Below are 14,547 nucleotides of genomic sequence, written 5' to 3' on the forward strand. Positions count from 1 at the left end.
GCGCCATAGCTGCTCATGTGCTGTTTACTTGCTTTTCCCTCCCCACCAAAAGGTGAGCCTTGAGAAGACACACCCTTGTGGAGAGCTTTGAACTTTTATCCGGAAAGGTGCCGGGCACGTAGTCAGTGCCCGCGATCACTCGCTCACAAGGGTTCTTCCGAGACCCCTCTTCAGCCTCTTCCCCGAACCCCCAGGCCTCGCCCCAGCCCCATCTCAGCTTCCTCCCAGGCCCGTCCCAGCTTCGCCTCGCCCCAGCTTCATCCCACCCCAGCCGCGCCCCGCCCCGCCCCGCCCGCGCCCCGCCCCGCCCCGCCCCGCGCCCCGCCCCGCGCCCCGCCCCGCCCCGCCCCGCGCCCCGCCCCGCCCCGCGCCCCGCCCCGCCCCGCGCCCCGCCCCGCCCCGCGCCCCGCCGTCGTTCCGTCCGCGCCCTCGCCCCGCCCGCGTCCCGCGGAACCTAGAGTCGCAGGCGCGTTCTTGAAGGACGGAATTCGGCGTCGGACTCTGCGCCCCGCATAGTTCCGGTGGCGACTGCGGCGCATGGCGGTGAGCGGTGTGGAGAAGACGCGCGGGTGGCTGGGCCTTGCATTGTTGGCGGCTCTCGGTGACCCTCGTGCTACCCCCCTTTCTCCAGGCCCCGGGACATCTTGCTGGGGAGGCAGCGGCGGCCCCAGGCCCGGGTACTCCCTGCGCGTCCCGCAGACCCCGGCTTCCCGGCCCAGTTTCCAGCGTCCGGAATCCTTCCACTGTCTGTCTCTGCCCAGGGCAACCTACGTGCAGTAACGCTGACTCCAGAGCGCACCCGTTAGGCGATGAAGGCGGCACAGCGTCGAAAAAACAAAAGAATAAGAAGAAAACCCGGAACAGGCCCTCTGTGGCAAATGGAGGCGAGAAGGCCTCAGAGAAACTCGCCCCAGAAGAAGTTCCCCTAAGCGCTGAGGCCCAGGCAAGGGCGGGCTTCAGTCGGGAAGGGTGGAATCCACGGGCACGTGTGATCTGGGGTCCGCGGAGTTAAGGCGGGGAGGGGGATGGGATGGGGCCGGCGGCTATGGTTTTCCAGTGCCCTCTCACAGCCACTTCCCCAAATCCATCACAGGCACAACAGTTGGCCCAGGAATTGGCTTGGTGTGTGGAGCAACTGGAGCTGGGCCTCAAGAGGCAGAAACCCACCCCGAAACAGAGTAAGGGACCCTTCTATAGAGCTGGGGGATGTGAACAGTGGCACTGCCTGGCCTGCAGGTGCTGGCAGAGTATGGAGTTGTTGCCTTTGCGGCGGGGTGGTAGGAGGTAAGTAATAGAGGTGTTCACTAGTCCTTTATTTTTATTCGCAGAAGAGCAGGCTATTGGAGCAATCCGAACCCTGCGCAGCAAAAGAACGCCCCTGCCCCGGAAGAGGCAGCTGATGCACTCTTTGTTTGGAGACTACAGGGCTCAGATGGAAGCCGAACGGCTTGAGGCCCTGCGGGCTGTCAGAGCTGGTGAGGAGCTAGCCACTGGTTGATTCAGGAAGGCCTAACTTAAGGAGGAAGTGTCTAGGGGGTGAAAGGAAGAAGGCCCAGAGCAATAAGCCTGGTGGGGGAAGGAGATGGGCTCAGGGAAGCCTGAGGGAGCAGGGAAACAGCGTGGACCTTTCTTTCCTCTTCCTAGGACTGAACCTGGGAAGCAGCGGGGAGGTCCTGGGAGGAGTGGGAAAGAGCATGGTCCTATGTTGGTCCTGCTCCTGGGTTGGGGAAAGCTGCCTCATGTCTTTGTGTCTTGGCTTTCTCTACTAGCAATGAAGCCATATCCCATAACAGTTTGAGTGCAATTCCTGGGGCCAGATCAGCTAGGTTCAAATCCTGGATCTACCACATAGTAGTACTAACACCCTTTGCAAACTACTGAACCTCTCTAAGTGGGGGATGATAGTAATATCAGCCTTACAAATTTGAGGAATTAATCAGTTAATTTATGCAAAGTGGTTAGAATTGTATGGGCAAACATAACTGTACAGGTAATGTTAGCTGTTATTATTCAGTTCTGACATACGCTGCTTCTCTCCCCCTGACAGCTGCTTATTCAGCCCAGGTGCAACCTGTAGATGGAGCCACCAGAAAGAAGAGCCAAAGGGTCTGCAGGCCTCGCCCTATATGGAGAGCCAAAGCCACTCTGGACATGCCTGATGAAGAGTTTAGGTTCAATTTCTTTTAGCGTCTCCCCCAACCTGAAACAATCCCCCTCCCTTGGGGTGGTGTAGCGGTTTGTTTTGAGTGCAGAGCATTTCCAGGACTTCTGTTGTCAGAGAACCCTGGAGTTGGTCTGTCCCTGGCTGGTCCAAGGATTTGTAGCTGTTGTGAAGGTGTGAGACCATCAGATAGGCAAAAGACCCCGTTCGTTTTCTGATGAAATGTTCTCTCTTTCAGAAGAGAGAGAGAGGTGCATTTAGAAAATATGCAATAAATTGAAGTGAGTGTTCAAAGTATTGTAGAAGGAATATTGTACTCAGTCTTTAGGATTAGATTAAGTGGCTGTTGGTAACAAAGATTAGTGGAGAAGCTGTATAATCGTACACTGGTTTTCACTTTTGAAAGGAATCCCTGTCAAATGGTTTAGTGCTTAATGCTGTTATGTCACATTGCCCTAATCTCTATTTTTGATAAAATTGGATAAGGAGTGAAAGAGTATGCTGACCACCTATGTTAGAGGAAGTACAGAAGATGCAGGGGTGTGGTATCCCTGGGTCCAGTCCCTCACCTGGTACCTTTGTGCATGTTGCCTTCATTCCTGAGCAGGTATCAGCCTCAGGGAACCAGCATGGCACCTACCAGGCCAGGCTCTGTTCTTAGGAGCAAGGAGCTTCTTGCGCTAACAGTTCTGGCCTGAGACCTGGATTGAGCCTTGGCAGACTTCTTGTCTAAATGTTGGCCATTCAGTCTCAGGCCCTCTGTTCCATGGAATTGGGAATCCCCAGGTGACCTAATCCTCATTGGTGGCTTGATGTTTGCTGGTGTCTTCCAAACTCAGTTCCCAGACTAGATTGATACCTGGAGCCCAGCTGCCTGCTCAGCATTTCCACTTGGGTGCTTCATAGGCATTTCAAACCTGATGTGTTTAAAACACTTGATTAGGCTCCGGTTTCCCTTTGGCTTCTGCTTTTCAGTGAATGGCATGACTGCCTATGTGGGTGGCAAGCCACCCAGGTGCCGAGGAAAGAGACTGAGGGCACGAGCTATTCCAGTATAATGAAATATATAAAATAAGAAGAGTTATACTAGATCTAGATCATAGACATGATTATATGTGAGTATCATTAATCATTAGTTTATAGCAATTACTCTTTATTCCAATATTATAATAATCCTCACTTTACAATCATAACCTAGGAAAAACCAGGCCATACAGAGATAGGAGCTGAGGGGACATAGTGAGAAGTGGCCAGAAGACAAGAGTGTGAGTCTTCTCTTATGCCCGGACAGGGCCACCAGAGGGCTTCTTGGTCTAGCGGTAACACCAGTGTCTGGGAAGACGCCTGTTGCAAAGTGGACCATGGTCTAGCAGTAGCATCAGTGTCAAGGAAAAACACCAGCTACTTAGCAGACTGGGAAAAGGAGCCTCCCTTTCCCCGGGGGAGTTTAGAGAAGACTACTCCTCCACCTCTTGTGGAGGGCCTGACATGAGTCAGGCCCGCCGGCAGTTATCCGGAGGCCTGTCTCCCTGTGATGCTGTGCTTCAGTGGTCACGCTCCTAGTCCGCTTTCATGTTCCATCCTGTATACCTGGCTCTGCCTTTTAGATAGCAGGAGCAAATTAGTGAAAGTACTAAAAGTCTGATATGCAGAAATAATGGCATAAGCTGTCTCTCTCTCTCCTCTCTCTCTCTGCCTCTGCTGCCAGGCAGGGAAGGGCCCCCTGTCCAGTGGACACATGACCCATGTGACCTTACCTATTATTGGAGATGGTTCACATTCCTTACCCTGCCCCTTTGTCTTATATCCAATAAATATCAGTGCAGCCTGGCATTTGGGGCCACTACTGGTCTCTGCGTCTTGGTGGTAGTGGTCCCCCAGGCCCAGGTGTCTTTTCTTTTATCTCTTTGTCTTGTGTCTTTATTTCTACAATCTCTCATCTCTGCACATGGGGAGAAAACCCACTGACCCTGTGGGGCTGGACCCTACATCTGGCGCTCTGATGTGGGGCTCTCCCTCGCTGTGTGAGGTTTCACCCTGAGTGCGGGATTCAGCGGAGGATTTTGATAAGCGATTCCTGAGGATTGCTGTTAGTAAGCTTGGTGGTAAGCGTGAGCACTCAGAGTATTCTGGGGACACCATGGTACAAGCCAGTACTAAGTACTCGGCTTATTTAAATTGTATAAAAACTCTTCTTAAAGGAGGGGTTTAAGTTTCTACTGAAAAGTTAATTGAACTATTTGTGGTTGTAAATCTTCTTTGCCCTTGGTTTCCGACTGAGGGAACTTTAGAACTTAAAGATTGGGATGAGATCGGCCAACAATTCAAAATTGCTCATAAAGGGGGACATTTTATTCCACCCACCATTTGGCCAATCTGGGCTTCGGTTCGCTCTGTCCTAGACTCCTTACAGACTCAGGAGGACAGCATGGAGACTGATCCCTCTTTCCTCTCCCTGAGGAGGGCGAGGAATTTCTCACTTCTCTTTCCACTGAGGATACTGCACAAATTGAGACCATAATTTCACAGGCGGAATTCCACTCTGACATGCCTGTGCCGCCACCACGTATGCAAGAGGCTACCGCACCCCCGTTGTCGCTTTATGATGATCTTTTAACTGACCCGAATGAACTTATTTCCCCCAACCAGCAAAACTCAGCTGAAACATACCAACAACCATTGTGGCCGCACCCCCCTGCTTCTCCTCACCCTGTCAACGCTGCCACCCTGCAGACAGAGAATGAGATCAGGCAGCCTGAAAACGAGGCTATAAATTGTTTCCATGCAGCCCGGTACAGAGGCTCTGATACCTGAACAGCCCAGAGAGGAGGCTTTCAATTCTCAGCCTGGTAATGAGGCCCGCAACGATATCTCTCCACAGCCTGGTTTTCTCATGCCTGGTCCTTTCCACCCTAATCAGACTCCGGTAGAATCACAGGCTCCCTTGAGGCCTGGTTCCTTTACTCCTAATCGACTCGCTTAGAGTCATAGGCTCCCTTGAGGCCTGGTTCCTTTCCTCCTACTCAGACTCGGTTAGAGTCACAGGCTCCCTTGAGGCCTGGTTCCTTTCCTCCTAATCAGACTCGGCTAGAGTCACAGGCTCCCTGAAATCCAGGTTCTTTTCCTCCTGCTCAGACTCGGCAAGAGTCACAGGCTGCCTTGAAGCCTCGTTCCTTTCCTCCTAATCAGACTCGGCTAGAATCACAGGCTCCCTTGAAGCGAGGTTCTTTTCCTCCTAATCAGATGTGGGTAGAGTCACAGGCTCTCTTGAGGCCTGGTTCCTTTCCCCCTACTCAGACTCAGTTAGAGTCACAGGCTCCCTTGAGGCCTGGTTCCTTTCCTCCTAATCAGACCCGGTTAGAGTCACAGGCTCCCTTGATGCCTCGTTCGTTTCCTCCTAGTCAGAGTCGGCTAGAGTCACAGGCTGCCTTGAAGCCTGGTTGCTTTCCTCCTAATCAGACACGGTTAGAGTCACAGGGTCCCTTGAGGCCTGGTGCCTTTCCTACTACTCAGACTCAGCTAGAGTCACAGGCTCCCTTGAGGCCTGGTTCCTTTACTCCTAATCGACTCGCTTAGAGTCATAGGCTCCCTTGAGGCCTGGTTCCTTTCCTCCTACTCAGACTCGGTTAGAGTCACAGGCTCCCTGAAATCCAGGTTCTTTTCCTCCTGCTCAGACTCGGCAAGAGTCACAGGCTGCCTTGAAGCCTCGTTCCTTTCCTCCTAATCAGACTCAGTTAGAGTAACAGGCTCTCTTGAGGCCTGGGTCCTTTCCTCCTAATCAGACTTGGCTAGAGTCAGAGGCTCCCTTGAAGCCAGGTTCTTTTCCTCCTAATCAGAGTCAGCTAGAGTCACAGGCTACCTTGAAGCCTGGTTGCTTTCCTCCTAATCAGACTCAGTTCGAGTCACAGGGTCCCTTGAGGCCTGGTGCCTTTCCTACTACTCAGACTCAGAGTCACATGCTCCCTTGAGGCCTGGTTCCTTTCTTCATAATCAGACTCGGGTAGAGTCATAGGCTCTCTTGAGACCTGGTTCCTTTCCTCCTAATGAGACTCTGTTAGAGTCACAGGCTCCCTTGAGGCACTGTTCCTTTCCTACTACTCAGACTCAGTTAGATTCACAGGCCCCCTTGAGTCCTGGTTCCTTTCCTCCTAATCAGTCTCGGTTAGAGTCACAGGCTCCCTTGAGACCTGGTTCCTTTCCTACTACTCAGTCTCGGGTAGCGTCACAGGCTTCCTTGAGGCCTGGCTCCTTTCCTTCTACTCAGACTCGTCTAGAGTCACAGGCTCCCTTGAAGCCAGTTTCTTTTCCTCCTAATCAGACTTGGCTAGACTCACAGGCTACCTTGAAGCCTGGTCGCTTTCCTCCTAATCAGACTCGGTTAGAGTCACAGGCTCCCTTGAGTCCTGGTTCCTTTCCTCCTAATCAGTCTCGGTCATCCTCAATTGCTGTCTCTCCAGCACTGCATACTTTTTTTTTCTTTTTTTTTTTTTGAGGAGCTTTACTCTTCTTGCCCAGGCTGGAGTGTAATGTCGTAATCTTGGCTCACTGCAACCTCTGCCTCCTGGGATCAAGTGATTCTCCTGCCTCAGCCTCCCGAGTAGCTGGGATTACAGGTGTGCACCACAATGCCCGGCTAATTTTGTATTTTTAGTAGAGATGGGGTTTCTCCATGTTGGTCAGGCTGGTCTTGAACTCCTGGCCTCAGGTTATCCACCCACTCTGGCCTCCCAAAGTGCTGGGATTACTTATATACTTTTAATACTTCAACTGGCATATCAGATCTGTCTTCAAAATAAATCTCAAGTATTTCACATTTTCTTTATCCTCACTGCTGCTCATTCTACTTAATGACTGTTCTTACCCTGCCTACTGTGTTAGCCAGACTGCCCCTTCATGTATGTTGGATCACTGTCTTCTGATTCAGTGACTTCACTGTACCTAGGATATGATATGAAGGCTGATGTACAAGGCCCTGCCTAGGCCTGCACATGTTTATGCTCCTGACGGCCTCTCTGATGTTGTCTCCCTCTGCTCCTGGGGTAACTGGACTTAATTCAAGGTCTTCAACCTTGCTCTTCCTTTTGCCTGGATTATTCTTCCTCCAGATCTTAGCATAACTGGCTTCCAGGAAAGTAAACATCAGCTTTGTGTGAGAAAGCTCTGCCCTATCATTCATCAGGCCGAGGTAACAGATTTAGGAAACAGATTTCCTGCATGGTCACTGCAGATTTAAAGTGTCATAATGACCCCATTGAGTGTCTGTTTTCCCACTGAGAATCCTTGTTTATTAAAATCATGGACAGCCACTTTGCTGTTAGAAATCATCAGAAGGAAGGAAATGTCTGATCTCAAAAAGATTCCTTGATTTACAACCCAGATGCAGAGCTTCAAGTAAGGGGTTTTGGAACTCTGCATCTCAAGGAAACAGAAGCCTGGTTCACTTCACAGTTCAGACCAGGTCTTTCCCCCACTACCCAGCCCTATCTTGTTATGTGCCCATGAAAACACTGTTGCATTTACATTTCACCTAAACACGCTTTTACTAAATCTTCTAATACTCCTGTCTCTTGTGAGATGCCTCATGGGTCTGATGTTCGGTCTTCCATATTAGAATGAGCCGATAAATTAACTGTCCACTAGGAACTTGGGATGATTGGACTAGGACTGTCCTTATCTTTTGGATCTTATCACCTTGCTGCCCCTCCGGCATCCCCCATTGGTGGTTGGCTCTTTGCTCCTCAAATCTTTTTCTATGAGTTTGGAGTGCTTGAGTAAAGGAGATGCTAGGGCAGATCTTCCCCTTTTTCCTTTGCTAGGGTATCCATGGTTCTTCCTCCAGGGGTTCCCTATTGGGCCCTGTTAAAACCACCCATTCTTGGTCTGTCCAGCCTAAGTGTCCCAGTTTGACTTGAGGATCAGGTTGGGGTTGGGTTAGGGTGAGGGTGATGGAGAGGATTAGAGAGTGATGGCGGGTTTAGGGTGAGTCTTAGGGGATAGAGTAAGGGTTAGAGGGTGAAGGTGAGGTTTTAGAGTGAGAGGATTGGGTTAGAGTTAGTTTTGGGTCAGTGATGTGGTTAGTGTTAGAGATTAGGTGTTAGGGATGATGGTCTAAGGGTTAGAAATTAGGTGAAGTTAGGGTTTGGGGTCATAGATTCAGATTCGGCTTGCAGAGCTGTTTGTCACTAACATCATTGTTTGCCTTCTGCTATAATCCCTCCATCACCTCTAATTTCAAACCCTTCCTTAACCTGGCAGAACTCAACTAAGGGCTTCTCTGTACTTAGCATGGTTATCATCAGGTTCCATTTCCCTTGGAAGCTTGTTCATACTTACCAATATTATTTTGTAATGTGTGCAGAGATATCTGGCTCTCTAAAATGTTATTTAAATCCTATGACCTCAAGTTAACAAGTGGATTTTTGGCAACCTTAGATTTTCTTCTTTAAGCATTCTTAGAGCAGAGCTGCTTCCTCACAGAGGATTTTAAAGTATTCTTCTTGGTTGCTTTACAAGATAATTTTGCAGCTTGCATATTTTTCTTCAACATCTTAAAAGGTTTCATCTACTTTTAGGCAGGGCACCATGGCTCACACCTGTAATCCCAGCACTTTGGGAGGCCTAGGCAGGTAGATCACTTCCAGAAGTTCGAGACCAGCCTGGCCAACATGGTGAAACGCCGTCTCTACTAAAAATACGATATTTAGCCAGGCGTAGTGGCGCACGCCTGTAATCCCAGCTACTCGGGAGGCTGAGGCAGGAGAATGGCTTGAACCCGGTAGGCAGAGGTTGCAGTGAGCTGAGATCACGCCATTGCACTGCAGCCTGGGTGACAAGAGTGAAACTCCGTCTCAAAAAAGAAAAGAAAAGAAAAAAGTTTCATTTACTTTCTTCATTACGTTTGATAAATTTACCAACTCTAGGTCCATCTGTTTTTCATGGGTTTGGCATCACTTACTGTCACCCTGTAGTAGGACGAGTCGCAGACAAAACTCGTCAGACACCGGATTAAAGAAGGAAGAGGGTTTTTATTCAGCCAGGAGCATCAGCAGACTCATGTCTTAAGAGCCGAGCTCCCCAAAAAAGAAATTCCTAGCCCTTTTAAGGGTTTACAACTCTAAGGGGTCCACGTGAAAGGGTCATAATAGATCAAGTAAGCGTGAGGAACGTGACTGGGGGCTACATACATCAGCTAACAGAACAAAAAGTTTTACAGTGCTTTCTCATACAATGTCTGGAATTTACAGATAACACCGGTAGTTTTGGTCAGGGGTTAACATTATTATTATTTTAACCACCATGGCCAGGTGGTGGCGCCAAGGTCGTCTAGCTATTTATCTTCTGTGTCTTTCCAACTTTTTGCTTTCTCCCTTTTCTCCTGCCTTATAAACTAGGGAAAAGGGGAGATTGGGGAGAAGCTGGGAAGGACAACAGGAGAAGTGGTGGTCTCATTCTGTATTTCCCCCCTTTGAGAATTTTCACTTCTTAGTGGGAGTTCTCACTCTCATCTTCACTTTCTGAGTCTCTTTGTGAGATAGAGCGATAGTGATTTATATAATACACATGTGCTGAAGTTTTTTGATGAACCAAAGTAGCATCCAAACTTTTTATCATTTGAAAAAGCAAGAGTAATACATAGGGGAGCAGTAAGCAAGTTCCTATTACTAGCAATACACCTACAATGAGGGTTTTAAATCCTCCTATAGCTGGAAACCATTTTCCAAATAAAGACTCAGGATCAAACTCGTGCCAAACCTGTACAGGCACATCTGCCAACTTTGTCATGTCCCTGACTATGTTTTCAACCACCTGTCCTTGATCATCTATTTGTAGGCAGCAATTGGTTAAGTTAAATTTTCTACAAACTCCTCCTTCAGCTGCCAGCAAGTAGTCCAAGGCCAGTCTATTCTGATAGATAACATTTCTCATTTGGGTTTCCTGCCAAGCTAAAACAATCAAAGCTCTGCCAGTTTAATTAGTAATTATTTCTAAGACGGCCTGCAACTATATGATACGATTGAGCATGTAGATGGGGGTTCAGTATCCCTATGAGCCATCTTGTGCCCGTGTGGCAGGCCCATAATACTGTATGATCCTTTCAGGGGGCCACTCATTATCTTTCCTATAACTATGCCTCTCTTTTCTCAGGAGGCATAGACAGGGAAACTTAGGAGCTCACCCGTTTTTATGGGGACAGCTTAATAGTGCCAGTAACACAACTGCCTGCCCACTTATTAGGTAACTGAATGTAGGCTCTGTGCCCACATTTCCAGTATAGGCCAGCGGGAGCTGCCCAGTCCTGATGAGATTCTGGATGAGCCCAGGCAGTTTTTAATTTAGAAAATTTACTAAATGGGTTCTTTTCAGTGTGGTTTAGGCCCCACCAAGTAATTGTCTTTGTTGTGCTGTTGTACAACTTCTGTCCTATACAATTAAGCTTTCCTACAGGGATGATAAAGTCTTTCCCTTCTCTAGCTATACAGTATTGTCCAATAACTGAGGTTTTTAGGACCCAGAAGTTGCTAACTTGGGCCTTCTGAACTGGAATTATATTAGGAGCTGGATCAGTAGGCACCAACTCTCAGGCTTCCCAAGGCCATCGGTCTCCGATAGTGGTTCCCCCGCATACATAAGATGTAACATTAAGTGAATGAGCTACGTTTCCTGCTAATTGGAGAAACAAATTTTTTTTCTTTTTGGAAGTTCTGGTGCTGGCAGATTCAGCTCCTCATAAAAGGTTTGAAACACTGGTTTGGGAGAGCGCTTGTGGACTTCCCCTCTAACTAAAATGGCAACTTGGGGGTTTAACCCTGTCCCATCGATCCCCAGGGTTACACGTTCTCCCTTTTTCCAAGGAGGAGCTAGGGGATTGGTAATTATTAGTTCTAGTGGGTTACAGTGACTGGCAGCACAGGAGGGGTTGGCTTCCCCCTTCTGAAGATGAACAGGGTCCTTTTTGTTCTTTTTCCAAGTAGCCCAAATAACACATGGCCAAAAGTCACAATTTTCACAAACCCCTGACTCATGACAAACATATTTATTTTCTACTCTGTAGCTCCTTTCCCAGTTAAGAGAACCACATCCTGTTCCTAGCTTGTTACTATTAATGGCTGCACAAGCATCAAATCTTAAAGTTATTTGTTTGGGGATTCCTTTTTCTACTGTTCTAGTTATTATTTTACTTGTGTCACCTAGGAAAAGGCCAGTTCTTAATCTTATTTCAAAAACTGTGGTTGCAGGGGGCTCAGATGGGTTATAACACACATCGGGTTGGTCATTTCCTGGGCTACATACCTTGTAGTGAGTGGCATTATACAAACAAGTTTCTTTTAATGTTCCCATACATTCATAATAACTATAGAACAGAAAGTTTGTTTTAATTTGCTGTCCTACCTCGGTGACCTGATGAATACTCTGGGAACAGTCCCCAGTTTGAGTAAGGTCAATTGAAGCCCTTACTGTGTAAGTCCAAAATTTAAGAAAAATGAATCCCACGATGAGCTTCCTCATGCTTCAGCTGTGGGTGGACCAGTCAGCTTCCGGGTGTGACTGGAGCAGGGCTTGTCGTCTTCTTCAGGGTCACTCTGCAATGATTGTCTGGGCTTGGTCTTGCCTCCCAGGTTTCAGACGGTTTCATGGTGTTCTCTTTGAGCCGGGATTATAGTTGACATTTCATTATAATATATTAGCTGTTCTAGACTTTATGCATTTATGTGAAGTTTTCTTTGTTGTACTTTAAGTTCTGGGATACATGGGCAGAGCATGCAGGTTTGTTACATAGGTATACACGTGCCATGGTGGTTTGCTGCACCCATCAACCCGTCATCTACATTAGGTATTTCTCCTAATGCTATTCCTCCCCCAGCCTCCCACCCCCCGACAGGCCCCAGTGTGTGATGTTCCCCTCCCTGTGTCCATGTGTTCTCATTGCTCAACTCCCACTTATGAGTGAGAACATGCAGTGTTTGGTTTTCTTTTCTTCTTTTTCTTTCTTTTTTTTTTTTTGAGACAAAATTTCACTCTTGTTGCCCAGTTTGGAGTGCAACGGCATGATCTTGGGTTACCGCAACCTCTGCCTCCCGGGTTCAAGCGACTCTCCTGCCTCAGCCTCCCAAGTAGCTAGGATTACAGGCATGTGCCAACATGCCTGGCTAATTGTGTGTATTTTTAGTAAAGACGGGGTTTCTCCATGTTGGTCAGGCTGGTCTCAAACTCCCCACCTCAGGTGATCTGCCCACCTCGGCCTCCCAAAGTTCTGAGACTACAGGTGTGAGCCACTGCTCCTGGCCTGGTTTTCTTTTCTTGCATTAGTTTGCTGAGAATGATGGTTTCCAGCTTCATCCATGTCCCTGGAAAGGACATAAATGTGTGGTATTCCATGGTGTATATGTGCCACATTTTCTTTATCCAGTTAATCATTGATGGGAATTTGGGTTGGTTCCAAGTCTTTGCTATTGTGAACAGTGCTGAAATAAACATACAGTGCATGTGTCTTTATAGTATAATAATTTATAATGCTTTGGGTATATACCCCATAATGGGATTGCTGAACCTTGAGGAATTGTCACACTGTCTTCCATAATGACTGAACTAATTTACACTCCTACCAACAGTGTAAAAGCATTCCTATTTCTCCACAGCCTCATCAGTATCTGTTGTTTCCTGACTTTTTAATAATGGCCATTCTAACTGGTGTGAGATGGTATCTCATTGTGGTTTTGATTTGCATTTATCTAATGACCAGTGATGATGAGCTTTTTTTCATATGTTTTTTGGCCACATAAATGTCTTCTTTTGAGAAGTGTCTGTTCTTTTCCTTTGCCCACTTTTTGATGGGGTTGTTGTTTTTTTTTGTTTTTTTTTTTGTTTTTTTTTGAGACGGAGTCTCGCTCTGTCGCCCAGGCTGGAGTGCAGTGGCGTGATTTCGGCTCACTGCAAGCTCCGCCTCCCGGGTTCACGCCATTCTCCTGCCTCAGCCTCCCGAGTAGCTGGGACTACAGGCACCCGCTACCACGCCCGGCTAATTTTTTGTATTTTTAGTAGAGACGGGGTTTCACCGTGTTAGCCAGGATGGTCTCGATCTCCTGACCTCGTGATCCGCCCGCCTCAGCCTCCCAAAGTGCTGGGATTACAGGCGTGAGCCACCGCGCCCGGCCTTGATGGGGTTGTTTTTTTCTTGTAAATTTGTTTAAGTTCTTTGTAGATTCTGGATATTAGCCCTTTGTCAGACAGATTGCAAAAATTTTCTCCCAGTCTGTAGGTTGTCTGTTCACTCTGATGAGTTTATTTTGCTGTCCAGAAGCTCTTTAGTTTAATTAGATCCCATTTGTCAATTTTGGCTTTTGTTCCCATTGCTTTTGGTGTTTTAGTCATAAAGTCTTTGCCATGCCTATGTCCTGAATGGTATTGCCAAGGTTTTCTTCCAGGGTTTTTATGGTTTTAGGTCTTATGTTTAAGTCTTTATTCCATCTTGAGTTTTTTTGTATAAGGAGTAAGGAAGATGTCCAGTTTCAGTTTTCTGCATATGGCTAGCCAGTTTTCCCAACATGATTTATTAAATAAGGAATCCTTTCCCCATTGCTTGTGTTTGTCAGGTTTGTCAAAGATCAGATGGTTGTATGTGTATGGTCTTATTTCAGAGTTCTCTATTCTGTTTCATTGGTCTATGTATCTGTTTTTGTACCAGTACCATGCTGTTTTGGTTACTGTAGCCTTATAGTATAGTTCGAAGTTGGGTAGTGTGATGCCTCCAGCTTTGTTCTTTTTGCTTAGAATTGTCTTGGCTATTTGGGCTCTTTTTTGGTTCGTGAGAATTGTAAAATAGTTTCTTCTAATTCTGTGAAGAATGTCATTGGTAGTTTAATGGGAATAGCATTGAATTCTTTTATAAATTACTTTGGGCACTATGGCCATTTTCATGAATTAATTCTTCTGTATCCATGAGCATGGAATGCTTCTCCATTTGTTTGTGTCCTATCTGATTTCTCTGGGCAGTGGTTTCTAGTCCTCCTTGAAGAGGTTCTTCACTTCGCTTGTTAGCTGTATTCCTATGTATTTTATTCTCTTTGTAGTAATTGTGAATGAAGTTCATTCATGATTTGGCTCTCTACTTGCCTGTTGTTGGTGTATAGGAATACTAGCGATTTTTGCACATTGATTTTGTATCCTGAGATTCTGTTGACGTGGTTCATCAGCTTAAGAAGCTTTTGGGCTGAGATGATGGGGTTTTCTAGATACAGGATCATGTCATCTGCAAACAACCATAATTTGACTTCCTCTCTTCCTATTTAAATACCTTTATTTCTTTCTCCTGCCTGATTGCCCTGGCCAGAAATTCCAGTACTATGTTGAATAGGAGTGGTGAGAGAGGCCATCCTTGTCTTGTGCCA

General features: G+C 47.3%; 1 protein-coding gene across 8 annotated transcripts in view; it reads left to right on the top strand.

Annotated features, from left to right (window-relative positions):
• The window catches only part of C8H8orf33 (chromosome 8 C8orf33 homolog), a 24,628-nt gene continuing 10,081 nt past the window's right edge, over window positions 1–14,547 (top strand). For 5 of the 8 annotated variants that reach the window (XR_010159356.1, XR_008536895.2, XR_008536894.2 and 2 more), the window contains exons 1-5: window positions 420–543; window positions 632–943; window positions 1,094–1,178; window positions 1,329–1,475; window positions 2,048–2,171. Coding sequence is in view for 4 of the 8 variants with exons in the window: in XM_063816746.1 (XP_063672816.1) it covers window positions 538–543; window positions 632–943; window positions 1,094–1,178; window positions 1,329–1,475; window positions 2,048–2,171 (674 nt within the window). In the remaining 4 variants the exon portion in view is untranslated. Of the gene's footprint in view, window positions 53–369; window positions 544–631; window positions 944–1,093; window positions 1,179–1,328; window positions 1,476–2,047; window positions 4,064–14,547 lie in introns of those variants that run through there. The other 3 variants (XM_063816747.1, XM_001160856.8, XM_054657200.2) reach the window with 3 other exon arrangements.

Source organism: Pan troglodytes, chromosome 7 (assembly GCF_028858775.2).
Source record: "Pan troglodytes isolate AG18354 chromosome 7, NHGRI_mPanTro3-v2.0_pri, whole genome shotgun sequence".
In the NCBI taxonomy this organism is placed as follows: domain Eukaryota; kingdom Metazoa; phylum Chordata; class Mammalia; order Primates; family Hominidae; genus Pan; species Pan troglodytes.